The 24,722-nt window shown below is 46.7% G+C and overlaps 1 protein-coding gene across 1 annotated transcript in view; it reads right to left on the reverse strand.

The window, feature by feature from the left end:
- Nucleotides 1–21,544, reverse strand: part of EZR (ezrin) — a 45,030-nt gene extending 23,486 nt beyond the window's left edge. The window contains exons 1-2 of the mRNA XM_043888067.1: nt 21,362–21,544; nt 20,350–20,434 (exon numbers count right to left, since the gene is read on the reverse strand). Coding sequence (XP_043744002.1) covers nt 20,350–20,361 — 12 coding nt within the window. The 5' untranslated portion in view covers nt 20,362–20,434; nt 21,362–21,544. The remainder of the gene's footprint in view (nt 1–20,349; nt 20,435–21,361) is intronic.
- Between the last annotated feature and the right edge of the window lie 3,178 nt (nt 21,545–24,722).

A 24,722-nucleotide genomic window follows, 5' to 3' on the forward strand; every position in this document is an offset into this window, starting at 1 on the left:
CAGCTAAACACTCGGGTGAACCCCATGTGAGTGAGACCCGTCAAGCTGCCCTGCAGGACTGGACGTGTGTGTGCCTACTCACACAGGTTCCCAGCCTCCTCACGTCCCTCACAGGGGCTGGGGGTTATGCTCTTCTGGGCAGTACAAGCATTCCTTCTGCGAGACCATCTCAAGGACTATGGAATGTTTAGCATCCCTGAGCCCACCCACTAAACACAGGTATCCCCCTACCCCAAGCCTCTAGAAGTACTCACAACACGCGCACACACTTTCAAGCGCGCCTTCTGGGGAAACTGAGGACCCCAGCGTGGCGCTGCCTCCCTCAGCAGTGTGTTACTTTACACATCTGTCACCATGTGTGGAAATATAGCACCAACTTTCACAGTTTAAAGTGAAACATTTAAAAAAAAAGAAAAAAGAAAGTGAAACATTTACTTAGAGGATGGGACCATTCATCTGCATGTTTTGGTCCAAAGAAACCAGGCTTTGACATCCCAACTCTCCTTTTTATTATCCTGCCCGGTTTCCCTGATATAGTCAGTTGTTTTAAGTGCACTTGGAAAAAGCGAGCTCCTGTGTTTGCAGTGGTGCCACAGAAATAAAGTGGGATTACGTGGTTTGCATTATAAATGTGAGAATGGTCCCACGAGAAGCTGGAGGTCCAGGGCTTAAATGCACCACCACGTAAACCCAAACCACTTGCAAAGACTGGAGAAAACCGCATGGTTTGCCATCTTTACTGCCTATCTATTTCCCCCCCCAAATCACACACTTTTATTAAAGGCAGTATTCTCTGAAGGCAGCAAAATCCCATAGGAATGTGCGGTGTGGGTGTGCAGTGAGTCATTTAAAATCTACCCCCAAAAGGGCAGTGTTTTATCCCAGGCTGAAACCCTTTCTAACATTCTGCTGTGTCTGGAGGGGACAGCGGTGATAAAAGTTTAATTTTGCCCAGGTACCCTCACCCCTTACATACAAAGAACCACGTGGCTGGCGTAGATGATAAATTTAATAATTCATGTTGCTCCTTCAAACACTACTCCATTTGAAGCTATGGCATGAAGATGCAGTTAGATTTCTAAAATGTCAGAACCTAAAGGAACCAGACACAACCACATTCCACTACCTATATAATGGGAATTCATAACTAAGTTTCAATATGGGAGTCACACTAGCACTCTACAATAATGAGGTGAACCTAAAGGAACCAGACATAATCACACTGCACTATTTATAACGGGAATTCACAAGTAAGTTTCAGTATCGGAGTCACATTAGCACTCTACAATAATGAGGCTTTTTTTTTTTTTAAACAGCTGTATACTAGGTCAGAATTTTAGAGTAAGATAATGTGTTTTAGGGGCTTCCCAGCTGGCTCAGTGGTAAAGAAGCTGCTTGCCAATGCAGGAGACACAGGAGACCCGGGTTTGATTCTCTGAGTGGGGTTAGGTCCCCTGGAGGAGGGCATGGAAACCCACTCCAGTATTCTTGCCCAGAATCCCATGGACAGAGGAGCCTGGTGGGCTACAGTCCACGGGGTGCAAAGAGGTGAACACGACTGAGCACACGCACCTTGGCTCCCCCTCTGGCGAGGCACGCAGAGGGGTGGGAAATTCAAGTGAAAAATCGCTAAAATCATGAGTCGGCTGGGAGACTGCTTTCACAGACAAAGGAGAAGCTCACACCTGTTTTCACATGCGCAGAGAGGGGGATGTTCCTCTCCAACCAGACACACGATATAGTACAGGTTCTGTTGCTCCAATGCAACTGATTTTTCCACGATAAGGAATTCAAGGTGTTAAACCCTAATCTGTTTTTTTAAAATACACACGAACAACAACTCACCCTCTTAAAATGAAATAAATCTGCTATCCCCTTGGCTCATTCTGTCCAGCAGATGGGCACTCGAACACAAGGCAGGCGGACAGCAGGACCGGCCTCTGAGCCCTGGCCTCCTCCGCCCTGGCCTCCGCGGTCCCAGCCCCCAGTGTGGAGGAGGCAACCCCAGCTCGGTCGGTGGTAAAATGCAAAGACTTATCTGTAAGGGATCTTCCAACTCTGCATTCTACAGCTTAATGACGGGAGTGGCTTCTGACTCCGCACCATCTATCTGAATATCAAGAGAGGGGGAAAGGCCTGGGGGTTGGGGAGGCAGTATTCTGAGGTCACACAGCTTGAGGTTCTCTGCTTCTTTTTTCTTTGTTTAGTTAATCAAAAGGCTTTGAGAGTACGCGGTATTCATGCAAATTGTGAAATTCCAGGACGGGCCTTAGCTGAGGTCTCCCAGATTCTTCTGACCGCAGAGATTTTTTCCCCATGGAATATCGCGAAGGAGCAGTACTTTTCAGAATATACTTTGGAAAACATGATTTTTGAGCCTTCTCAGTTTAATTTTATCAAAGTGGTATCTAAAATGCCTTTTAAGAGTCTAGATATGGAAGAGACAGAGTTGATGATAAAACACTATTATTTTACTTGTAACCCATGTTATGTGTAAGCTGAATTTCTGGCTGTCAAATTACCTCCCTCACTATTCTCACTTTAGTAAGGAAACCTAGTCTTGCAATTTTTCCTTTGAGAAATGTCTACTTCCTCCTGAACTACTTTAAACTCAGTGTAAGAAAGATAACCTCTCCTGCCACACTTTTTACAAAATGAATTCACACCATACTGAAGACCAGGACAGGAGGGAGAATTTCAAGACCAGTTCTTCCACAAACAAGCAGCTGCTTTACATCTTAATAGACCAACCAGGTTTAGGTGATTTAGAAGCCAGAACACTGCGGGGGAGACAGGTTTGCAGTGATTTTACTATATACTCGCAATCAGGAAACCCACTGAGAAAGGGAAATTCAAATTGTAATATTTGAATGGACTGCAGGCAGTGGACTCAGCAATAACAGATTAATCCCTATATTATCACACCTGCATTTACTCAAAATTAGTGTGAGCACATCTATCTAAGCACCACCAAGATTACACCTAGAGCCTGACCTTTCGTAATCATTTAAAATGTCAGTGCTGTTTTCCAACATCCCCACCCTCTTCCAAGGTGCCACTTCAGCAGCTTCCACAGTTTTCAAATATTTGGATAAGAGCTTTCAAATGCTTAGAAAGGCTCTGACAGGAAGTAGTCTGGTAAAACTTCTCCCACAAATGGGAGAAAGAAAGCCCGGGAGTGTGACGAGGAAAAAGTTTTACAACTGAAACGAACTGTAAAAGCTTCTTCAGATGCTATTTTGGTTCAAGTACTGAATAATTACTGAGAAGATATTGTATTTTGATTTTTCATCCTTGAATCATTAGTCTACAACAGCTTTGTTAGAATATAACTTACATCCCATAAAACTCACCATTTAAAATGTGCAATTCAGTGGTTTTTAGTAACTTCTCAGAGTTATGCAACCAACCCCACTAATTTTAGAAACATTTCATCACCCCAGAAAGAAATCCCATGCCCGCTGGCAGTCACTCCCATTACTTCTTCCTCCCAGCCCTGGCAACAAAGAATCTACTTTCTGTCTCCACAGACTTCTCTATTTTGGACACTCCACATAAACAGAATCATTTTACCATGTGGTCTTTGGGGTCTTGCTTCTGTCACTGGACGTTTTCAAGACTTACCCCTTGTATCATGTATGAGCACTCCCCCCCCTTTTTTTACTACCGAGTAATATTCTGCTACCTGGATCACTTTCATCTGTCTATTCACTGCTGACGGATATTTTGGTTTGCAGAACTTCCTTATTACTTGCCATGTTCTTTGGTGACGATAAATATGAAACAGCTGGAAAACAAGTCATTTGAACTAGACTATGGTCAATGTGGTATTCAAATGGATTAAAAAAAAATTTAGGGGTAAAGATGAAAGAAAATGCATTTTTTAAAAACCAAAATGCAATTTAAGTGTACTGTGTCATTAAGTTGTAAATAAAAATACGCCATGTTCTCAGGAAGAAGGTGCCAGCCCGCCGAACAAAGCACTGTCTCCTGCCCTCCCTGGGGCGCCCTGGCCCTGGAGGCCAGAAGGCCTGTGAGCCCCTTCCCTTTAGAGACCAGGAGCGGGTGGGCAGAGGGAACAGCCCTCCCTCGGGGCCGAGGGGAGAACCCAGGCTCTTGTTCAAGAGTCTCCCAAGCAACTCACGTTCTTTTTCTAAATTTTAAGCAGCAACAGAGTCTTGTTTTGCATTTAACTCCGATGGTGTGGAGCACACAATCGCCAGCATTCAATGAAGTGCCACGATCTACTTCTAACTCAACACTACCTCTGTATTTTTCAACCCTTCTTCTGTATTTTCACCCCCTAAACCCCTCCAGGGCCCATTCGCCGAGGCCACACCAGGCCTGCTTCCTGGGCGCAGAGGACACAGGAGCAGCCACGCCTCACAGACTGCTCCCCCCAGGGCCCCATGCTCCGCCAGGGGTTCTCGAACTTGAACGCACAGAAGAGTTAACCTGGAGAGCTTGTCGAAACAGCTTCCTGGGCCCCGGGCCCAGAGGTGCTGACTCAGGAGGCTGGGTGGGCCCGGCTCTTCCCCATTCACAAGGGAGGCCACACCCAGGCAGCCCGGCTCTCGGGGAAAGAGGCCAGGCTAGCACTCTGAACGTGCTGCAGCCACAGCTTCTTCTGGCAAGATGAATGGTTCCCCCCACCCCAGTTTTGTTTCCTTTTAACTTTTTTTTGCTGGGGAGGAGGTGGACCACTTTCAAAAGTCTTCACTGAACTTGTTGTACACTGCTTCCGCTCTGTGCCCTGGTTCCTTGGCCCTGAGAGCGAGGGCTCCACCTCCTCCCACCCTGCACCTCCCGCTGAAGGTGTCGCCCACTGGTCGGCCAAGACGTCCCCAAGGTTAATGTATTCACGGCTACTGATCCTCCATCACAGGAAAATACTGTTGACTAGACTTTCGTTCACTCACACAGACAGGTTTTCTTAATGAGACTGTCTCCACAGAGGAATCCCTGTTTTAGACCTCTTTGCAGCCTGATCTCCTTTAAGATAAAAATCAACCTCCGTGAACAATACTCCAACTCAGTTAAGTCCCAGCATTAGCTATGACATACAGTGGTCATTTACAAATGCTGGCTAACAGATAACCACCCTCTGTAAATCATTACCATGAGCTCAGCAAACCTGATTAAGGAATCAGCTGAGTGTAGAAACGCAGACCTGTGAATTCAGCCAATTTAGAAAGCAAAGTCAGAAAGCCCTAAAGGCCAAGTGACTTTTTGTTGTTTAGCTCTTCTGGGTCCACATCAGTAATCCTTCTCAGAGAGTCATGGCAATGGCTAATATATTACAGATAACTGTTTCTATTATATAAAATGAAATGGTCGTCTTAGATGTTCAGTGCTGCTCCCAGTAACACTGTTTATTATAAACAAAATTCTACAAAGTAGTTGCCATTAAAACTCCGATGACCATACTTTACATCGCTACAGTTTCCAATAAGCCTAGTTTTTTAGAAGTGTCCAGTGTTGTTTTGTTCATGAAAGGCAGTTGAGAAAACGCCCGTGTTGTGTACACCATTCTTTTAAGCATAGAGAAGTCAAAAACAAAAACCAGTATGTCAAAAAAATGAAAACACTGTCGAGAGAAGATAAGTAAAACAGAAATGTGGTCTTAAAACACGATTTTTTCATTAAATGGAGTAACGTCCGCAGTAACCTGATACTGACTGTAGTGGCAAAGACATCAACTAGGCTGTCAGTCAAGAGGGAGGCAGGGGTCTCTCTCTAAAACGCTGCCGCCATCAGCAGTGGCTACATGTGCCCATGCACCTGAAGGCAAGCTGGACTCAGAAACCCCAGAGGCACGCGTGTAAGCTTGAGCTCTTAACACCAGACTTCATGTGGTTTACTGACCTTTAGAGAAGGTGTGAAGAACAGCTGAACACATCTTACGAATAATATAACCCTATGGCAAACCTGACCACCGATGGATGCCGATTTTTATTATTACTCCTCTCTTTCACGCTCCTCTGTATCTTAAGTTTTAAACTTAAAGACAAATTATGTGTGTGTGCTTGTGCCCAGCCGTGTCAGACTCTTTCAACCCCGTGGACTGCAGCCCACCAGGCTCCTCTGTCCATGGAATTTTCCAGGCAAGAAACCTGGAGTGGGTTGCCATTTCCTTCTCCAGGGGATCTTCCCAACCCAGGGATCGAACCCCTGTCTCTCGCATCTCCTGCATTGCCAGACGGATTCTTTACCACTGTGCCACTTGTACCCAATCGTTATCTACTGTCTTCTTTTTCAAGGTTAAAGAAGAAACACAGTCAAGGTGAAGAAACTGGCTTGTTGGGAAGATTTTCCAGATGCCAAAGAAAACTGGCCCTCTAGCTCCACAAATCTGGTAAAACAAAAAGTCTATGGAATTAATCAGAACACCAACTGCCAGGCAATGCAGTAAGAATTCCACACACCATCAACTGGACTTAAGTACAACAAACCAGCTGAGACACATGGGCAGGACAGACACAAACTCGCATTCTAGTCAAGTTTTTGTAGAATTGTACAATACCAGGATAATATAGCAGCCTTTTATTGCCTAGTAATAGGAATAATAAAGCCATCAGACGTTAGGGCTACAAGAGTCCACTCGTGACAACTCCTGAGAAGGTCAAAGTGCTGGCCTGAGTCACAGAGAGGCGCTATGCCTGGGACCACAAGGACCGGGTGATGCCTGTGTTGGCTGCCCCTGGCGTCCTGGCATCCATCAGCGAGTTTGAGATAACTGCATCCCTGTGATAATGGTCATTCCTCTGGCAGGAAGTCCTACATTCAGACTGAGGCTGGCAGTGAGAAAGACTCCAAGTTCCCTGTAGGTAGTATCTATCAAGAAACTGAACTAAGACCGCACAATCGAGCGCCTCAGGCAAAGCCATCATCCTCGGGGATCCCAACAGCCGTGTCCTCCCCGCCCACTCCTCCTCCACTCCAAGCAGCAGCTGCGGACACTAATCCGCACGGCAGATGTCAGGTGGTGCTAGTGGTCAAGAACCCGCCTGCCAATTCAGGAGAGGTAAGAGATGCAGGTTCAATCCCGCGGTCGGGAAGATCCCCTGGAGGAGGGCATGGCAACCCACTCCCGTATTCTTGCCTGGAGAATCCTATGGACCGAGGAGCCCGGTGGGCTACAGTCCACAGGGACACACGACTGAAGCAAATTAGCACACGCACGAACAGTGATGAAAAGTCAAGTCAGAACTAGAGAGTTCAGTGTCAAACGAGCCAATGTGACTCTGTTACAAACCAAGCAGCGATAGGTAGAGTTTCTTGGTTCCCATCTTCAGAGGGTCAGGATGCCCCGGGGTGGGCACCTACCTTACGTTACAGAGAATTCAGTATAACTTTAAGGAGCACTGGAAACAAACACTACATACCTCTCATTTCCAAACTGCTCTCCTCCACCACCTTTAGGCTAAGCTTACAGGGAAAAAGCTAAGTTCTTAACAAGCTGTGGATAATAACAGGGCAGAGTGAAATGTGAAAACTGGGTCTTGGAATTTCCCAATAACTTCTGTTTCAGGTATCTACATTATGCTATATTTTATATCCTATTTATGTTACATAAATGTATATGTTCTAAGTAGAACAGAACAGGGGGGAAAGAAAAGTGAAAAGTCGCTCAGTCATGTCCGACTCTTTGTGACTCCATGGACTATACAGTCCATGGAATTCTCTAGGCCAGAATTCTGGAGTGGGTAGCCTTTCCCTTCTCCAGGGGATCTCCCCGGCCCAGGAACTGAACCAGGGTCTCCTGCATTGCAGGCGGATTCTTTACCAGCTGAGCTATCAGGGAAACCACAGAATAGGGAGGAGGGGTAACTATTTCGTAGGATGACTCTAAATGGGTATTTAGGTAAAAGTGAGCCTGAATACCTTCTTTCAAAGATTGAGAAACTGAGGCCTAGAAACTTCCTTACCTATTAAAAATATTTAAAGTTGTATAGCTCTTAAAATGTTAGTCCTAAAGCTGTATCTTCACTGAGTTTAAACTTCTGAAAAGTTTATTTCCAAATTTCAGGGTGCAAAGTGTGTTAAGTATATGGATAGATGATAGAGACAGGAGAAGAGCTCAGATCCACTAAGACCCATCGTATAATTTCAAGAACATGAAGTGAAATCCCTTTTCTAAAGAGCTCCTTTTCCTCTGAAAGTAGGCCACTTCCTGCCCCCAGACCCACTTCCTGTCAGCCAAGGCTGCTTAACAATACAAAAAGCGGACAGACCAGTCCTGCCTGTGCTCACAACTAGAGAAAATCCTGACCTTAGAGTTGGAAGGGAACTTTCTGAGCGCTCCCGCTAAAAAGGGGGGTCAGTCCCTTCCTCTCCTTAAAACTGGGGTTTTGGAAACAGTCAGTGCTGCACCCTCCCCACGGTTCACCAGCCGAGGCACCGCCTTTGGAAGGAGGAAACTCAGGCCGTGAGAAACTGCTCGCCAGGCCCTGACAAGCGCAAGCATCCTCACTCTCGTCCAAGTTCCAGGTCTGCGCTGCAGGGTGGCCTGGTGGGGTTTCCCTACCTGCCCATGGCACGTGAAAATAATATTCCTCATACCTGTAGGCTCCTGGTTTTTACGATCTTATATTGGGAGCGTCTGTGAGTAGGAACTGACTTCCTCTACACTGGGAATCACATATACCCTGTGTGTACATTGTAAACGAGACACGTGGACACCACTTTCCGTAGGAAGGGGTAAATACATAGAGAAAGTTTACCTTCTGCCAAAGAAACTTGTTGCTTTCCAGAAACACAAATAATCTATACCCACCTCTGCTCTTCCTGCTCCCGGCAGGTAAAAGATTATCATTTGAAGTCACTTTCTCTGTATCTACTGGGCTTGTGGATTCTTGATTCTGTGATATGTCATTTCAGCTTTACTAGATGTGTCATACGATTTCAGCACTGATTTAGTTCACTGAAAAGGGAGGTTAATCATATCCACAAACAGGATCCCATAAAAGAACGCAAAGTAAGGGACAGGGCCAAGAAGGCTATCACATGCTACAATGGTTTTTAATTCCTGGCTCGTAAAACACAGGAAATTAAACTTCATTCCACCTAGAGTGCACTGTTTTCTTAGTAAATTTAGAAGTTTGTGAACAGTTTTCTAATCCAGTGGGGGGAAAGCTTGTGAAAGAATCAAAGTGTCGAAACGATATAATTCCTTTGCTAACCTGATGTTTTAGCGAAGGGCATATGAAATAAGCCATGCTAAAACCTTGCACCATTTCTGAAATAAATCATTGCCCCTAGTTAAGATCACACGTGCTGCAGTATTATTAAACTAACTTCTACACTGGGAACGGTGTTAAATAATATTTCTCCTGTAAGGAGCTTTGAGAAGGTGTATTTAAACTTGACCAAGAAGTCTTTACTTCTGCCATCTTTCAAAAATACAGAGTAAGACCCTAACCAATAGTTTTTTTTAAAAATCCAAGCTTAAAAAAAAAAAAAAATCAGCAAACAAAACCTGCTTGAATAAACCAACTTCAAATGAACTTGTGCTTTTATTTCACTTTGTTTCTGAAATCATACAAAGTTTATAAAAACAAACAACCTCTTCAATTTATACTTTGTCACAATCAAGTATGTTACATCTGGAGTGGGATTATCATTATGTATGCAGTTCCAGGATGGGAGTAGGAGACCCGTGGGTGCTTCTCAGCCCCGCCCGCCAGCCCCTGCAGCGGGTCTCACCTCCTCCCGCCCCACCCCCTGTCCCAGCACAGACTGCACACTCATCTCTTCAAATGGCTGCTCAAGATTCCACTAAGTAATGCCCCACCCTCGAGTGCTCACTTCCAATTTTCAGCCTCCGAGAATGTAGCTATTGAGACAATGACCTATTTCTAGTTGGGTCACCCCTTCCCCCACCCAAAAAAAAAAAAAAAAATCGTGGGAATACAGAGTCATAGAGGAACCAACTGGGAACAGACAGTTCTGTGTGTTTCCAAGTCACTGCAGTTCTGACCCGAGCTCTTTAATAAAAGGTGTCTGGAGGGCGAGAGGGCCCAGGTGGGGTTAAGTCAGTCCCTCATCTCATTAGAGCACCAAAGGGCTAAAAACTGCGGTTCTCCTCTGGGGGTCCAGATCCTGGGAGGATTTGGTGATTTGAAAAAGTGACGGCATCTTTCCCTTCTGCCCCTACTTTAAAAAAAAAAAAACCCAAACCCTTTTATTTTGGAAAATTGGAAAGTCACAAAAGCAGAGAACAGGGTGGTGGGCTCCTCATCCAAGATTCATGACTCATCTACACTTAAAAAAATTTTTTTTTTTTTTTTGCTGGTACATTTTAAGACCATTGTATATCACTTCACTGGTAAAAACTTCAGTATGTAGCTGTAATGGACTTTAAATATATTTTAAGTTTACATACATATATAAATATATATAAGCATACACATATACAAAACCACCATGCCCCTATCATAGCCCACAACTGAAAACTATTTCTTAGGTGGTGCTAGTGGTAAAGAACCTGCCTGCCAATGCAGATTACATAAGAGATGCAGGTTTGATCCCTGGGTCAGGAAGATCCCCTGGAGAAGGAAATGGCAACCCACTCTTGCCTGGAGAATCCCATGGACAGAGGAGCCTGGCGAGCCACAGTCCATGGGGTCGCAAAGAGTAGGACACAACTGAGTTTAGTCAATGTTCAATGGCTCCCTAATGAACTGCCTCAAAACTATCTTTTTACAGTCAATTTGTGCAAATCATACAATGCCCTCTGCAACTTTGTTGTCTTCTTTGGCCAGTTTCTTAATAAACATCAAGTTTCCCCCAGCCTATCTCCCTATCTAAGTCCCACTTAAGAGTCCCACCCAGCAGCAATGTATTATGTAAGCAGATACTTGAACACCCAACGAGCAACATCCATAATTATGTAATCAAGGCAATGAAACAGCTTAAAGAGAATACTAATATATATTTTCATAAATAAAGAGGCAGTTCCAACTTAAAACTTGTGTTCTAAGCTTCTACCAAGTGATCTGTGATTCCGTTTTCTCTTTAAAAACTCAAGGAACAATGTTGGATATGCTTCTAAGACCTATTTTACAAAAAAAAACCCGATTGATGCAGTAATGGTACAACAGGCAAATTATTATTCAAAAAGTATAAATTTCACTGAAACAAATGCTTGAGAAATGATAGAGGAATCCAAGCAGGTATTGCAAATGACCATTGCATATTACTTATCACCAAACCTAAGTGAAAACAGGTTCCTGGAGAAATGTCACCTTGGCTTACGGTCCAATGCAACGGTGATTTACCAAAAAACAAATGAAAAAATGTCACATGCTGCCGGCCAAGTCACTCTGCTCAGCGGTTTCAACTCTTCAACCAAGAAAAGAATCAGTGAAAAGGATACAAGGACCTACACCTCTTAGCAAAGCCGGGATGAGAGCTGACCCCAGCTCCCATCACCCCCTGGCAGCAGGTATCTTCTCCACTACAGCTAAGGGTCTTGAAAGCAGGAATTGCCCCCATCCTGTTCACCAACGTGTCCCCCAGACCAAAATAACCCGCATACAGTAGCTACTCTACTTGTTGAATGACAGATGAATTCTATGGAGGGTTGTGGTGGTACTCATTGTGGGAACAGGAGAAAAAAGGCGGCCAAAATCTGTTGCATTATTAGACTGTTTAAGTCAGGGGGGAAAAAAGGATGCCCACCATGAGGTATGAAAGCGTTTAATCAGATCAGAATTCACTAGTTCCAAGTGGACTGCCAGATTTACTCTGTCCTCTGTGGTGACAAAGAGGAGACGCTGCTACATACAGTGCAAGGTGGGTCCTGGGACCTCATTCCCAGAAGAGGACGGGCTCGGGGACAATGAGAGGCAGGCACGCTCACCTACACACCGACCCTTCTTCCCTCCATCTGCCAATGAAGCAAGCACTTAAACGTTTCTTCTAGAAGCAGATGATGCCCCCCACCCCCAAACCACTTGGCCTCTCATTTTGGGGCCAGGAAAGGCAGAAAGCAAAGAAACAAGTTTATCTACCGCTGTTCTGCATAGAAATAAGCTGAAATAAACAAAGCAGTAAGGGGTGGACAGTAAGAGAGGGGGCTCACCTTTAGCTAAAATGCTTCCAACTAGGGATCAAGTTATAAAACCATCTACGCTCACTCACTCACACATAGACAATAGTTAATTTTAAACGATCGGTGATGAAAAAAAAGCAACCCATTCATATAACATTCTCTTTCCAACTCAAATATCAGGTACAAATTGCTTTCTTTTAGCATATGCCAGAAACCTGTCATTATACAATGGCTGAGCAAATGTGTCACAGGATACCACCACTTCCCTAGAGAAACAAGACCCGCAGAACACCAGCCTTCTTTCAAAGATCACCACAGCGCCAGCCATGCCCGCTCCTTGGTGATGGAGCTCACAGGAAAGTCCAGCTCAGGCCTGCGATGCGCTGGATGCTGGCTAATGAAACAGGTTCTCTGTACTTGGACGAAATAGTTTTAAAAACTGGAACCAATGGGGTGGATCCGCCTCCATATACTATTAGCTTAGTCATGAAACAGATAGGAAGTTACATCAAAGGCTCAGCAATAATTACTTTTATTCTAAAGCAGGGATTGGCAAATTTTTTCAGTAACGGGCCAGACAGTAAATAATTCAGGCTTTGCAGGGCCATTATTTGGCGGCTGTTGTATACTACTGTTCTTACTGCTTGGAAAAACCCTTCAAGTTGTAAAAACCAATCCTAGCTGGTAGCCCACAGCCAGAGGAGGCCTTTCCCTACCCCATCCTGAAGTGAAAAGAATGGTTTACAATACCTGAAACAACAGTTTTTTTATATAGATGGTTTTAAATTGATCATCTTTCAGGCAAAAATAGAAAAGAAAATTAGGCTGTGGGTAGTGACTTCAAATCTAACAGAACAGAGAGCAAAGTCATCAATACAAGTCTGGTCAGGGTCAGAAATTTTTCATTTTGCTTACAAGGTTTGTTTTCTCAAGTATATTAGGTTAAAAAGATAATTATCATAACACACTTTCTTCCATTTCCTTTGAAACAGCATTAGTTTATCCATGGGTGTTTATACAGGCTTGCAGAATGGAATGTGAATCGTAAAATAAGGAAAACAGTAGCAACCACTGCTGCTGCCTGAAATGCCCTTCTGCCTCTGGACACTAGTGAACTCCTATGCATCCCTCAACACCCACCTGAGGCATCTCCCCCCAGTTGGGAGACGTGTCCTGGCTCTCCAGGGCACATAATATTCTGTATCTCTATTACCACACTCACCATACTGCACTGCAATTGTTTACATATCGGACTCCCCTTCAAGGCAAAAACCTCTTATTTTTAGAGTCCTGACACCTAGCATATAAGGGTACATAATAGGGCTTCAATAAATGAGGAAGGAACCCATGTGATTTACAAGGGAATTCTGACAATGAGAAGACATAGAGGATGAAAAAGAGATAAAGTATTCCCTTTCACTAAATAACTCAAATGTTTCACAATGCTGTTTTCCCTGGAAGATCTATTGACAAACTTAACGTGGTTTATAGCAACCCAGGGACTAAAGCCCTTAAAGTTTTAGCTACAGGTTACACTGGAAAGTTTGTAAAATATTTTTCAAGGAAGACGAGTACGTAGGAAATTAAAGTTTACAACACTGGAAGAGAAACTGTTTGGATTTCCCAGATACAAGCTTTGTCTCAGTTTATTATTTTTTAATCCTTTTATTCTTTAGCTTAAAAAAAATTTTATTTATTTGGTTGCACTGGATCTTAGTTGTGGTTCATGGGCTTAGTTGCTCCATAGCATGTGGGATCTTAGATCCCTGGCCCCCTGGCCAGGGGTCAAACCCGTGACCCTGCACTGCAAAGCTATTTTCTACCACTGGACCATCAAGGAAGTCCCCTGTTTCAGTTTATTTTACATAACATTCTTTTCACTTAAAAAAAAAAAAAAAACTTTTTAACTTCCACTTTACAGATGAACAAAATAGAGGCTCACAGAAACTAAATGACTTGCCAAAGTACAGGTAAATAGTAAATTACAAAACTATTTTTATGGCTCTTTGCATTTTTATTTTATTTGGAAAAGTTATGTACATTAATTACATTGGGCTGGCCAAAAAGTTCGTTTGGGTTTCTCCATAAGATGTTAACAATATATATCAAGTATTTCATTTAAGTCAAAAGTCTCTAATTCATAGCACACTGTTTATTTTTCTTTCTTAAAAAAGAAAACTATTTACAGAAGTCTGTAATAAGATCTTGATTCTTTATGTCAAAAGCCATAGATAGCATGTTAGAAGCAAAATAAAACAACTTTCTGGTCTCTTCAATAGATATTCCATATTTAATTAGTAGTGGCAGATGCACAGAAAGTGTTGAAATTAAAAACTAATTGGAGTAGTTGAATCCCAAGTGTAGTTAGTACTGAAGTTAAAACATAAGGGATAATTCAAAATGTATTCACTAATTTTGAAAAAAAGACAATTCTACTACTTCAGATTAGAGTTGAAATGCCTAATTACTGTAAGAAAGAGGTATACTGAATTATCCCAAGAATCCCCAAAGTGTCAGATTCAAAGTTTAAGCTAAAAAAAAGTAAAGAATTATTTTAATTCACTAGTCATGATATTGATTTCTTTTTCTAAAATGCAAGAACTAGTAAAATTGTTCAAAATGTGATTAGGAATCACAGTACTATTATTTAGGATGGTAATTAAAAGGAGAGGCCAGTGTGGAAGGATAGGAGAGAAAAGAGGAAAACTGAATGAGATCTCTTTGTTCCCAGCCATTTAATAGGAAATGTTGGCCTCTTTTCCCCTTTAAAAACAAAGAGAGCCAAAATTTGAAAGCTCGCTGGTCACTGCCAAATTAAGCTCTGCAACTGAACTCCCTGCAGAGAGAACTTCAAATCAGAGATACGCTCTGCACCATAGTTGGGCTTGCCTCTCTGCAGCCTCAGCCCCATCCAGTGGTCTCCCTTCTTCCACCCTGGCCATGTTCCAAACACCAATGTCGGTCCCAGCACTGGGGCTGGGCCTGTGTATCCACGCCCTGAGTGCCTCTGCCTGGGCGGAGGCTCTGGGATCACACTGGCCATCGCTGCCACACACAACCACCAGTGTCAACCCCACCAAGAGGACCGCATTGCATTGCTGGGGTCCAAGAGAAAGGAATATATAAAAACCGTCCTTTGCCTATGAAATCGTCGGTTCCCAGACTCTGGGAGTGCCTCGGAGCCGTCTGGGGAACTTATTTAAAGTACAGACGCCCAGTCCTCCTGTCCCCAGAGATGCGGATTCAGCAGAGGGACCAGGAACCTTCACGCGTCCAGATACTTGCGAACACCCTGTACTAAATGGACGCTGGCTTTTAACGATGTGTGTCTACAGTGTGCATGTACACTCAGGAGACACCTCAGAAAGCTGCTGGACCACTTTTAGTTGATGTAGATTCAAAAATACTATCATTGGCGAAGTCTGGTATTTGCAAGATATTCTGGCAGCGGGTCACAGTGAGAATCATGAAACAAAGTGAGTTCTTTCATCAGTCACAGTCACAAATTTATTAACAACACATACCAACCAAACTCTCGGCCTCCCCTCCCACACTCGATCCTTTTCCAGGCTCCTTATCTCGGAGGATGGCGTGAATGGCACCGCCATCCACCCAGCTGCGTGAGCCAGCTGCCCTCTGGCCCAGCACAACCAGCCCATCACCGAGCCCCGTCAAGGTCACCTCCCAAGGAGCTCCAAACTCATCCTGTGCTCCCCACCTGCACCCAGACACGTTCAGGCGGCCACCGCCTCTCAGCACAGCACCTCCCGCCTCCAACCCTAACTCTAACCCTAAACCTAACTCTAACACTAACCTGAAAGTGCTCAGTCGTGTCCGACTCTGCAACTCCATGGACTGTAGCCCACCAGGCTCCTCGGTTCATGGAATTTTCCAGGCAAGAGTACTGGAGTGGGTTGCCATTTCCTTCTCCAGGGGATCTTCCGGACCCAGGGATCGAACCCGGATCTCCCGCACTGCGGGCAGTTGCTCAGCCGCCTGCGCCACCAGGGAAGCTCTAACCCTAACTCTAACCCTAACCCTAAAGGCAGTCTGATCAGGCTTCCTCTTCCAAGTCAAAACCCTTCAGAGCGCCCCTGGAGTTAAGCCCCCATGGGGCTGTTTCCACGCCTTCTCCTGGAAGCCTACACTCACCCACTCCTCCCACCGCAGGGCCTGGGTGCAAGTGGTTTCCGCGGGCGGGTGTGCCCCCGCCTGGACACCCCTGCGCCCCATTTTCTCAGCACAGGCAGTGCTGTTCCTGACCCCCAGACCAGCACTCCCCTGCAGGCGCGCCTTCGACACACTCAAGTTACCCCACGACCACTGTCTGTCCCTCCTACCGGACTGGAAACAGGTGGCTACCCCGGCAGCAGGGGCTGTTTCTGCGTCTGCTCACCAGCCTCAACGTCAGCAAGGTAAACGAGTGCTGGACAAAGGGATGGATGAGCACACAGACCCGTTCCCTGTGCCTTCCAGCCTGACAAGACAGACGCCGCCCAGCCCGCGTGTCTCACCAACACGTGGGAAAGTCTCAGCTGCCTAACTCTCCATCTGGGAGCGGTGGGGGGCGGTGGAGATTGAGAAAAGTGACTCCACCTGTCCTGGGGGGGGTGGGGGATGAGGGAGGTAGAAAACGTTATCACTATATTCAGTAAACTCTGACCCTGTGAAAATTCTTAATGGAAGAGACTACAGAGTCTCAAGAGGCATGGGCATCTCAGAAATCATCTGACAATTCTAGCACAGGGCAGGATTCCGAACACACTTTCAGTTTTTCTACTGAAGGGAGTTGATCTACTTTTACATTAGAGACTTCCGTATCAACACTTTAGGGCTGAACAGCTAAGGCATCACGGGTGCCAATGAAAGGCAGCTCGGGCTAAACTTCTCAGAAAACAGCTGAGAGCTTGGCCTTGACACAACAGCCTTTTCATCCCTGAGCGTGACTGCAGCAGCTTTCCTTCCCGCCGCCCCGTGGGTCCTGTCACAGCGAGGAAAGCAGGTGGGGGAGTGGGGAGGAAGCAGGGAGTGGAAGGAGCCCGCGGGTCACCTTCAATCGACCGTGGGCACATGGGGCACACGGGGCTGCTTCCTGAGCCACGGCCCTGAGCACCCAGCCCACGCCTCTCCCAGAGGAGAGACACCAACCAGGCCAGACGGGCCAGCTGGGCAGAGGGTGTGGTGCCTTCTGGACCTCAAACCATCCTCCTTGGCTGTCTACCCATCACAGCCCAGAGCAGCTCTGGGAAAAGCAAAACCAGACGATGGACCACAGCCCTGCAGCGCCCGGGGGACTGAGCAAGACTCCTCGGTCCGCCTGCCCAGTTCCACACTGGCTGGCTTTTCTACTCAGCTGTGTCACACGTTACCTAAGTCTCTTTCCCTCCTGGATGGCTCCCAGCGAGTCTTCCAGCTTCCCCTTGCCAGTGTTTGCCTGAGTCTGGGCTCGGGTCCCAGACTGTAAGCTCCCTGAGGACAAGATCTGTTGCCACCATCTGTGCGACACTTTGTGCCTGGCACCCGGAGATGGGGCCAAGATGCTCTCTGAAAGCGGACGTGCAGTCTTCTTAACAAGCAGTATCAAGAGAAAAAGCAGCAAATAGATATTTCCTTCATATAACTGTTTCACGAAGAGTCATCCACTGACTATTTAGACACAATCAAAAATATTCTGCCTGCCGAATCCAAGAGGTCAGAGGAGGCCCAGATCCTGACTCTACAGCCAACTTTATACAGTTTGCCCTCAATCCTGCTAAAAATCACCATGGGAAAACCACCTACCCAAATTCTTGGTTTGGGCTTGAAGAATAGGAATCAATAACTATGTTCCAAGCACACACAGGCAGAGCTTGCTCATGATGCTTCCGCTTTAACCCCCAGGGAGGGAGCAAAAAACAACAGTAACAAAAACTAGATACACTCTAACAGCCTTAGACGTGCCCATCAGCTGGTAAGCTCTTAAGGACCTGCAGGTGGCCCTCATGGGATCCACGTGGATAGAGTTAAGTGCATTTGGCAAAATCTCCAAGACCCTACTCCACCAGAAAGGTAGCAGGTAGAAATTTCCCATGGTAAACAGCTGCGGCTCACACGAAAGGACACCTCACAATACCACCTGCAAGTAACTGTAAATAATATAAAACATGGTCTTTCAAAACCAAGAATGGTCCCTATCCTTCCTTAAAGAATTCAACAACTACTTGGTCAGAAGGACGCTGTAAGTTTCTGGTCCATCATAAAGGAACTTTAAAGTCAAATGAAATGAAAACATACCTGCCCTAAGTAAGAAAAGGAGGGCCTTAAAAAAGCAAGGCCATTCCGACATATGGCACAAGGATGGACCCTGAGGACGTTGTGCTAAGTGGAACAAAAAGTGTCACAAAAGGACAAACGCTGTGCAATCTCACGTGAGACACCTGGGGAGTCAAAGGCAGAGAGATGGAGAGGAGAGGGGCGGCTGCCAGGGGCTGGAGGGAGTGGGGAAAAGGAAGCGAGTGGTTAATGTGCGGAGTTTCCGTTTGGGACGAGGAAAAACGTCCTGGAGGTGCATGGTGGTGACAACTGCCCGACAATGTGCACGTACTTAATGCCACTGAACTGTACGCTTAAAAAGTCACGGAGATGGAAAAAAAAAAAAATCACTAAGATGGTCAAGTGTACGTCTTGTAAACCTGACTACCAAAAAACAAACCAAAAAAAAAAAAAAGTCAGAAAAAGAACAAAAGCCAATTACAGATCTTTATGAGAAACAAAAGCAGTGACAGGAGACAGGTTATCTGAGTGATATTTTAAAAGCTGAACTCTCAACATCTTTTCTTTAGTGAAAACCACACAGTAGGAAAGGTATGTTCCTGATCACTGCTCTGAGTAACACAGAACAGGCTATGCCTGGAGTAAGGCACTATGCTTGGGTCCGTTTTAGACCACGGGAATTGTAAAGCCTGAACGTCAAGTGCCAACTACAAACGAAATGAAAAGAATTCAGTGTAGGGGAAAAAAAAATTGTCTGCATCGTGAATGAATCATCTTGATGATGTAACTGAGGCGAAAGCTCTACTGGATTCTCAATCTGTTAGCCTATGAACATAGTAATTTATTTAACCTAACAGTTAAACTTATAAAGAACTCCTTTCAGAGAATCTAAAATGTGACGGTAGAAAACAAAACACATAAACACTGACTACAGAACCAACTTGTTTGAAAACTAGAAGGTTTCTCATAAACTCCATAAGTATATGAAATTATGTATTTTATGTAGGTGGTGTATTTTCATAAATTTCATAGGAATCTTTTATTGTAATTTTCAATAAACCCAGATATTGTCGCCACTTGGATTCAAAACTCCAAAAATCTTCAATTATCTCCTCCCCAATTATCTGGTCACCAGTCCACCTGTGTTCAAGCTGGCAGAACAGATACTACTTGCTAAGAAATGCTGGTCACAAAGAAGCTGCCTTGTTCGCACAATTTAAATGAAAGCCGTATGAAGCCCATGCTGGCCACCATCCACCCGAGAGACAGATTCAGGCGACACAAATCAGATTCGGGGGGAGTGGGGTAAGAGGTGCGGGCGTAGCAGCGCTCGGGGGTCAGCTGACGTTTCGGAGGTACGCCAGGAGCCTGCTTATCAAACTCCAGGGCTGCCTGCCTTCATCTGCAATTCAAGTTCATTACCAAAGCCCTCTCGGATAGGAATCCTGCTGCCACCAGCAAATTCCCGGGTTAACAGAGCACGGCTTTAGTAGGATGAACTGGAACGAGGCTGCCCCCAGAGATAGTGTCCCCCCTCCACCCCCCCCCTTTAAATGAGAGCGCCAGGGGAGGAGTTGGGGCGCGCCTGCTCCCAGACCCGGGAAGGCAGCGGGCGCGCGCCGTGGGAAGCCACCTGCCTCTCCTGCGACTCGGGCTCCTCTTCGGGGAAGAAACTTCCAGGTTGCCTTAGGGCAGGGGTTTTCCAACGCCCGAAGCCGCCTAAAAGGCCTTCTGATTTTTCTCAAAGACCCTAAGCTCCAGGGCGCGGCGGCGGAGGGGGCTCGCAAACAAAAGGACCGTAGAGAGAAAAGCATCGCAATCTTGTTTTCTCCAAGAGTTCCACAAAGGGACGACGAGGAAGAAAGAGCGGAGACGATCCCCTGCTCCTGCCCTCTCGTCCGCCTAGGAAAGAACTCTATTCTACCAAAAAAGAAAAAAAAAAAAAAAAAAAACCCCAAAGTCCCTAAACCTCGCCCAAGTAACTCCGCTTGAAAACCGTGCTCGAAGCATCCCGTCCGGCCCACACATACCCGGGGACTTACCGGTTTCGGCATTTTCGGTTCCGGACGGGTTTCCTCGCCTCCCCTGGAAACACGCTCTCCAACAGCTGAAACGCCCTTTCCCGACCTGCAGGCGGAGGAAGCCGTATGAGCGCGCCCAGCAGCCCTCCTGTCTCCCGCCGCCGCCGCCGCCCAGAGACTCGGCGCCCGCCCCGCGCTGCCGCTTAAGAACCGGCCGGGCGGGCGCCGCGATGAGTCACCGCCCAACCTGCAATTACGGCGGGCCGGGCGGGCCCAGCGCGGAGGGGGCGGCGGGGGGGCGCGGCGGCGGGGGGCGGGGCCCGGGGCGGGGGCGGGGCCCGTGTGGCAGGGAGCGCGGCGCCGGGGGAAGAAGCGCAGGGGAGGGGTGTGGCCAGAGGCGTGGCCCAGCGGGGGCGGGGCGCGGAGCCCGGGTGGCGGGGCGCGCAGAGGAGAGGAGGGGCGGGGCAGGGCTGGGGGGCGCGCGGCCCCGGGCGGGGCAGCTGCTGGCTAGGGGCTTGGGCTGCCCGGAGAGGGCAGGGCCGGGTCGGAACCAGGGGGTGGGGGGCTGTCCGCCAAGGAAATCCTCGGGGCGCCCCGGAAGCCCGCGGGACCCCAGAAGAGGGCAAGTTTCACTTTGTGAAGCAACCGTTTGTCCCAGGGCTGAAACCGCAACCGTCAACCCTTTGAGAAACACTTTGTAAAAATGGTCCCCGCCCGGGCGCGGGCGCGGGCGGCCGCGGGCCGCGGGCCGGGGGCGCGTCCACGCAGCCCGGGCTCCGCCGGCGCTCCGGGAGAGGGACCCAGAGGAGCCGGGCTGGGGCGCGTGAGGTCGCGCGGCGGCCACGCGGGCAGCCTCGGCTCCACCTGCCGCGTGTGTGGGCCGCGCCAGGGGCCCGCCGGTCCTGGGCTCCCGCGCCTACCGCCCCCTCGGCCAGGCGGCCCGCGCCGCCACACCTGTCGTCCAGTTCCGGCCCCTCCGCCCAGCGCGCGGCGCGAACCCCGCTCCCGCCGACCCGGGCCGCGCCCCGCTCACCCGCGGCTCCTGCAGAGGACTGCTGCGTTCCCCGCGATCCGTGCGTCCGAGCAGTGCGCCCGCGGCCCGCGCTCCCGAGAGTCCCTGGCGGGGCGGGGCCCCGGGGCCGCGCCCCTGACCGCCCCGCCAGGCCCGCGAGGTGCGGCTCGCGGGGAAGATGGCCGCGGAGACCCGGGAAGGGGGTGCCCCCCGCCTCCCCTACCCTCGGAAAGACCCCCCCCCCCTTCTCAGCCCTTCCCCTCGCCCTCGGAGAACTTTGCCGACCTTGACTCAGCTCCCGAGGGTGGAGGAGAGGTGCGAGATCGTCCCGCGGTGGACCGAGGGAGAGCAGGAACGTGTAAATAAGCCTTCAGGGGCCAGCAGGCTGCCACCGCAGGGGAGCGGGGTCTCTTAGGGTGCGGCCGTCCCCGTGGTCAGGTCATCTTGTCGTCCTTGCCCCCGGGGCCGAGACGGGATTTTTTTTTTGAGAACCGGGGACCTGGGCCCGCTGTATCTCGCCGCGCACGTGGCCGCTTGGATTCCACGGAGATGATGGGCACAAGCATTAGAAGGCGCTCCATCGCCCAACGCTCTTGGTTAAAGGACACACTTGTGGCCTCATTTGACTTGATTAGCTTAAACTTATGTAGGGGGCAGGCGGGGGAAGAAATCGCCATACAAATTCTGGGAATTAGTTTTTAAAAATTTTGTTTTTGGAAATGGTTCTCAAGAGGAATTAAACACACACACGGACCTTGGTGGCCATTGGGATTTGTTACGCAGTGATTAAGAGAGCTAACGCGAGCACTGGTTCTCAAAGCGTGCTTCCCAGACTAGCAATAACAGCTTCATCTGGGAGCTTGCAGAAATGGAAATTCAAAGGTACTTCAGAACCTACAGAACCCGAAACCTACAGAATTAGAAACTCTCCGCCTGGGGCTCGAAGTCTGAATCTTAAAGCCCTCCAGGTGATTGTGATGTAGGCTAAGGGTTAAGCCAGAGATTTTCCTGAATTCCTTTCCTGGTCTAACTCCCTATTTGAGTTGAGTGACTTAGTTAACACTTTAACATCTGTGAAATGGCATAATTATGGCACCTGTTTCATAGAGTTGTTATGAGGATTTAAGGAGTCAAGGGCTTTCCTAGTGGTTTGGACGGTAAAGAATCTGTCCGCAATGCAGGAGACCCAGGTTCCATCCCTGTGTCAGGAAGATCCCCTGGAGAAGGGAATGGCGACCCGCTCCAGTAGCCTGGCCTGGAGAATTTCACGGACAACGGAGCCTGGTGGGCTACAGTCCATGGGGTCACAAAGAGTTGGACACCACTGAATGACAGCACAACAACGAGTGGATACATATAAGACGCCTAGAACAGTGCCTGGCACATAGTAAGAGTGCAAATCTGTCCTGGTACAGAGAGCAACTAGTGACTCTGGGCAAACACTAAATGGTAAGAGTCACTTTCCCTGTGTGTAGGATAGAGATACTAATAGGACCCACTTCATGGGATTGTAGGGTTTGAATGAGGTAATGTGTGCAAAGTGTTTAGCACCATTCTGTCCTCTTAATGCCTACCCTGTCTTTGGGATGGACTGCTTTAGGGATACCCCTTGTCTCCTATGACCCCTTTCCCCACCCCTAGCTGCAGGTCCAGGGCATTTCAGACATCCAGGTGAGTAGGGAGGCCTTTTCTGAGATTTGGTCCTCTATTTGGGCAGGTCTGTTCCCTCTAAAAAAGGAACTTTTAAGAAGTGAAAATGTAAAAGGAACTGCATTTGGTAAGGTAACTATGAAAGATATTTAACCTTCTAGTGATAAACCTTCAGGTTGGACATGTCATTCTCGCATGCTCTATCTCCACCTCTTATCACTGCCTGGAGCCTTGTTAGTCATTTTTTGGTCCCCGACTGTACTGATAGGATATGCCTCTAATTTTTTTTTTTATCTCACCCAGGTTAATACAGTATATTGTTTTAACTGGATGCTTGAAATAGCAGTAGCTCAATACCTTCTGGAGCATTTCTACACTTTACCCTTCAGGGGAATGCTAAGAAATGAACTGACCTGTGGCAGTGTTGTAAAAATGAAAAAAGATCACAGGTTTTAGAAGCACACAGAGCTAAGTCAATCCTGGTTCCAACTCACAAGCTGGTCACTTTGGGCAGATCTCTTAACCTGACCGAGCTCCCACCTCTCCATCTGTAGGCCGGAGATAATGTTTATTTCATAGTGTTCTTGTGTCACTGTCATTGTGAGCACTCAGCTAACTCAAAGGCAACTTCTAGGTATAATTTTATGGCATAAGTTAAAATAGTACTTTGTGAATCAACTATATTTCAAATTTTTTTTTTAATCTATGATAAATGCTGGAGAGGGTGTGGAGAAAAAGGAACCCTCCTACACTGTTGGTGGGAATGTAAATTGGTACAGCCACTATGGAGAACAATATGGAAGTTCCTCAAAAAAACTAAAAATAGAGCTACCATATGACCCAGCAATCCCACTCCTGGGTATATATCCGGAGGAAACTATCATTCAAAAAGATACATTCATTCCAATGTTCACTGCAGCACTATTCACAATAACCAAGACATGGATGCAACCTAAATGTCCAGTGACAAATGAATGGATAAAGAAAATGTGGCGTGTGTGTGTATTTTTTATGACTGAATAATATTCCATATATGGAATATAAAAAAGAATGAGAAATGATGTCATTTGCAGCAATATGGATGGATCTAGAGATTATCATACTTAGTGAATTAAGCCAAAGATAAATATGATATTGCTTATATGTGGACTCTAAAAGAAAAAAAAATTTCCAAAATATAGAGACATTCACAAACATAGAAAACAAACCTACGGTTACCAAAGAGGATAGGGGGGTGAGGGGAGGGGTAAATCAGAAGGTTAGGGTTAACATATATGCACTGTTATATATGAAATAGATGACTAACAAGGAACCACTATATAGCCTATAAGGGAGAAGAAGCTGAAAACGAATCTGAAAAGTATATATATATACTTAACTGAATCACTGTGTTGTACCCCTGAAACTAACATGATATTGTAAATCAACTATATTTAAAAAAAAAAAGTATAGAGACAAGGAATGATTGCAAAAAAGAATGGTCACTACAGAAATTGGAAAATTATATCAATAAACCGAATCAACTAATAAAAATGAAATAGCACATCATATTTTGCATTTACTTTCATGTCTTACACTACAGAAAGCATTAAATCTTATAGTACATGTTACTTACTGTACAGGTTTTTATCTCCCCACAAAAACACTTATACTGTATCTTATGTTTTAAAAGGACTTTCCAAGGGTAACTTAATTTCACCTGAGTTAGAACCTAAGCCCCTCCCAAACCACT

The sequence above is a fragment of the Cervus elaphus genome, chromosome 26 (genome assembly GCF_910594005.1).
Source record: "Cervus elaphus chromosome 26, mCerEla1.1, whole genome shotgun sequence".
Classification (NCBI taxonomy): domain Eukaryota; kingdom Metazoa; phylum Chordata; class Mammalia; order Artiodactyla; family Cervidae; genus Cervus; species Cervus elaphus.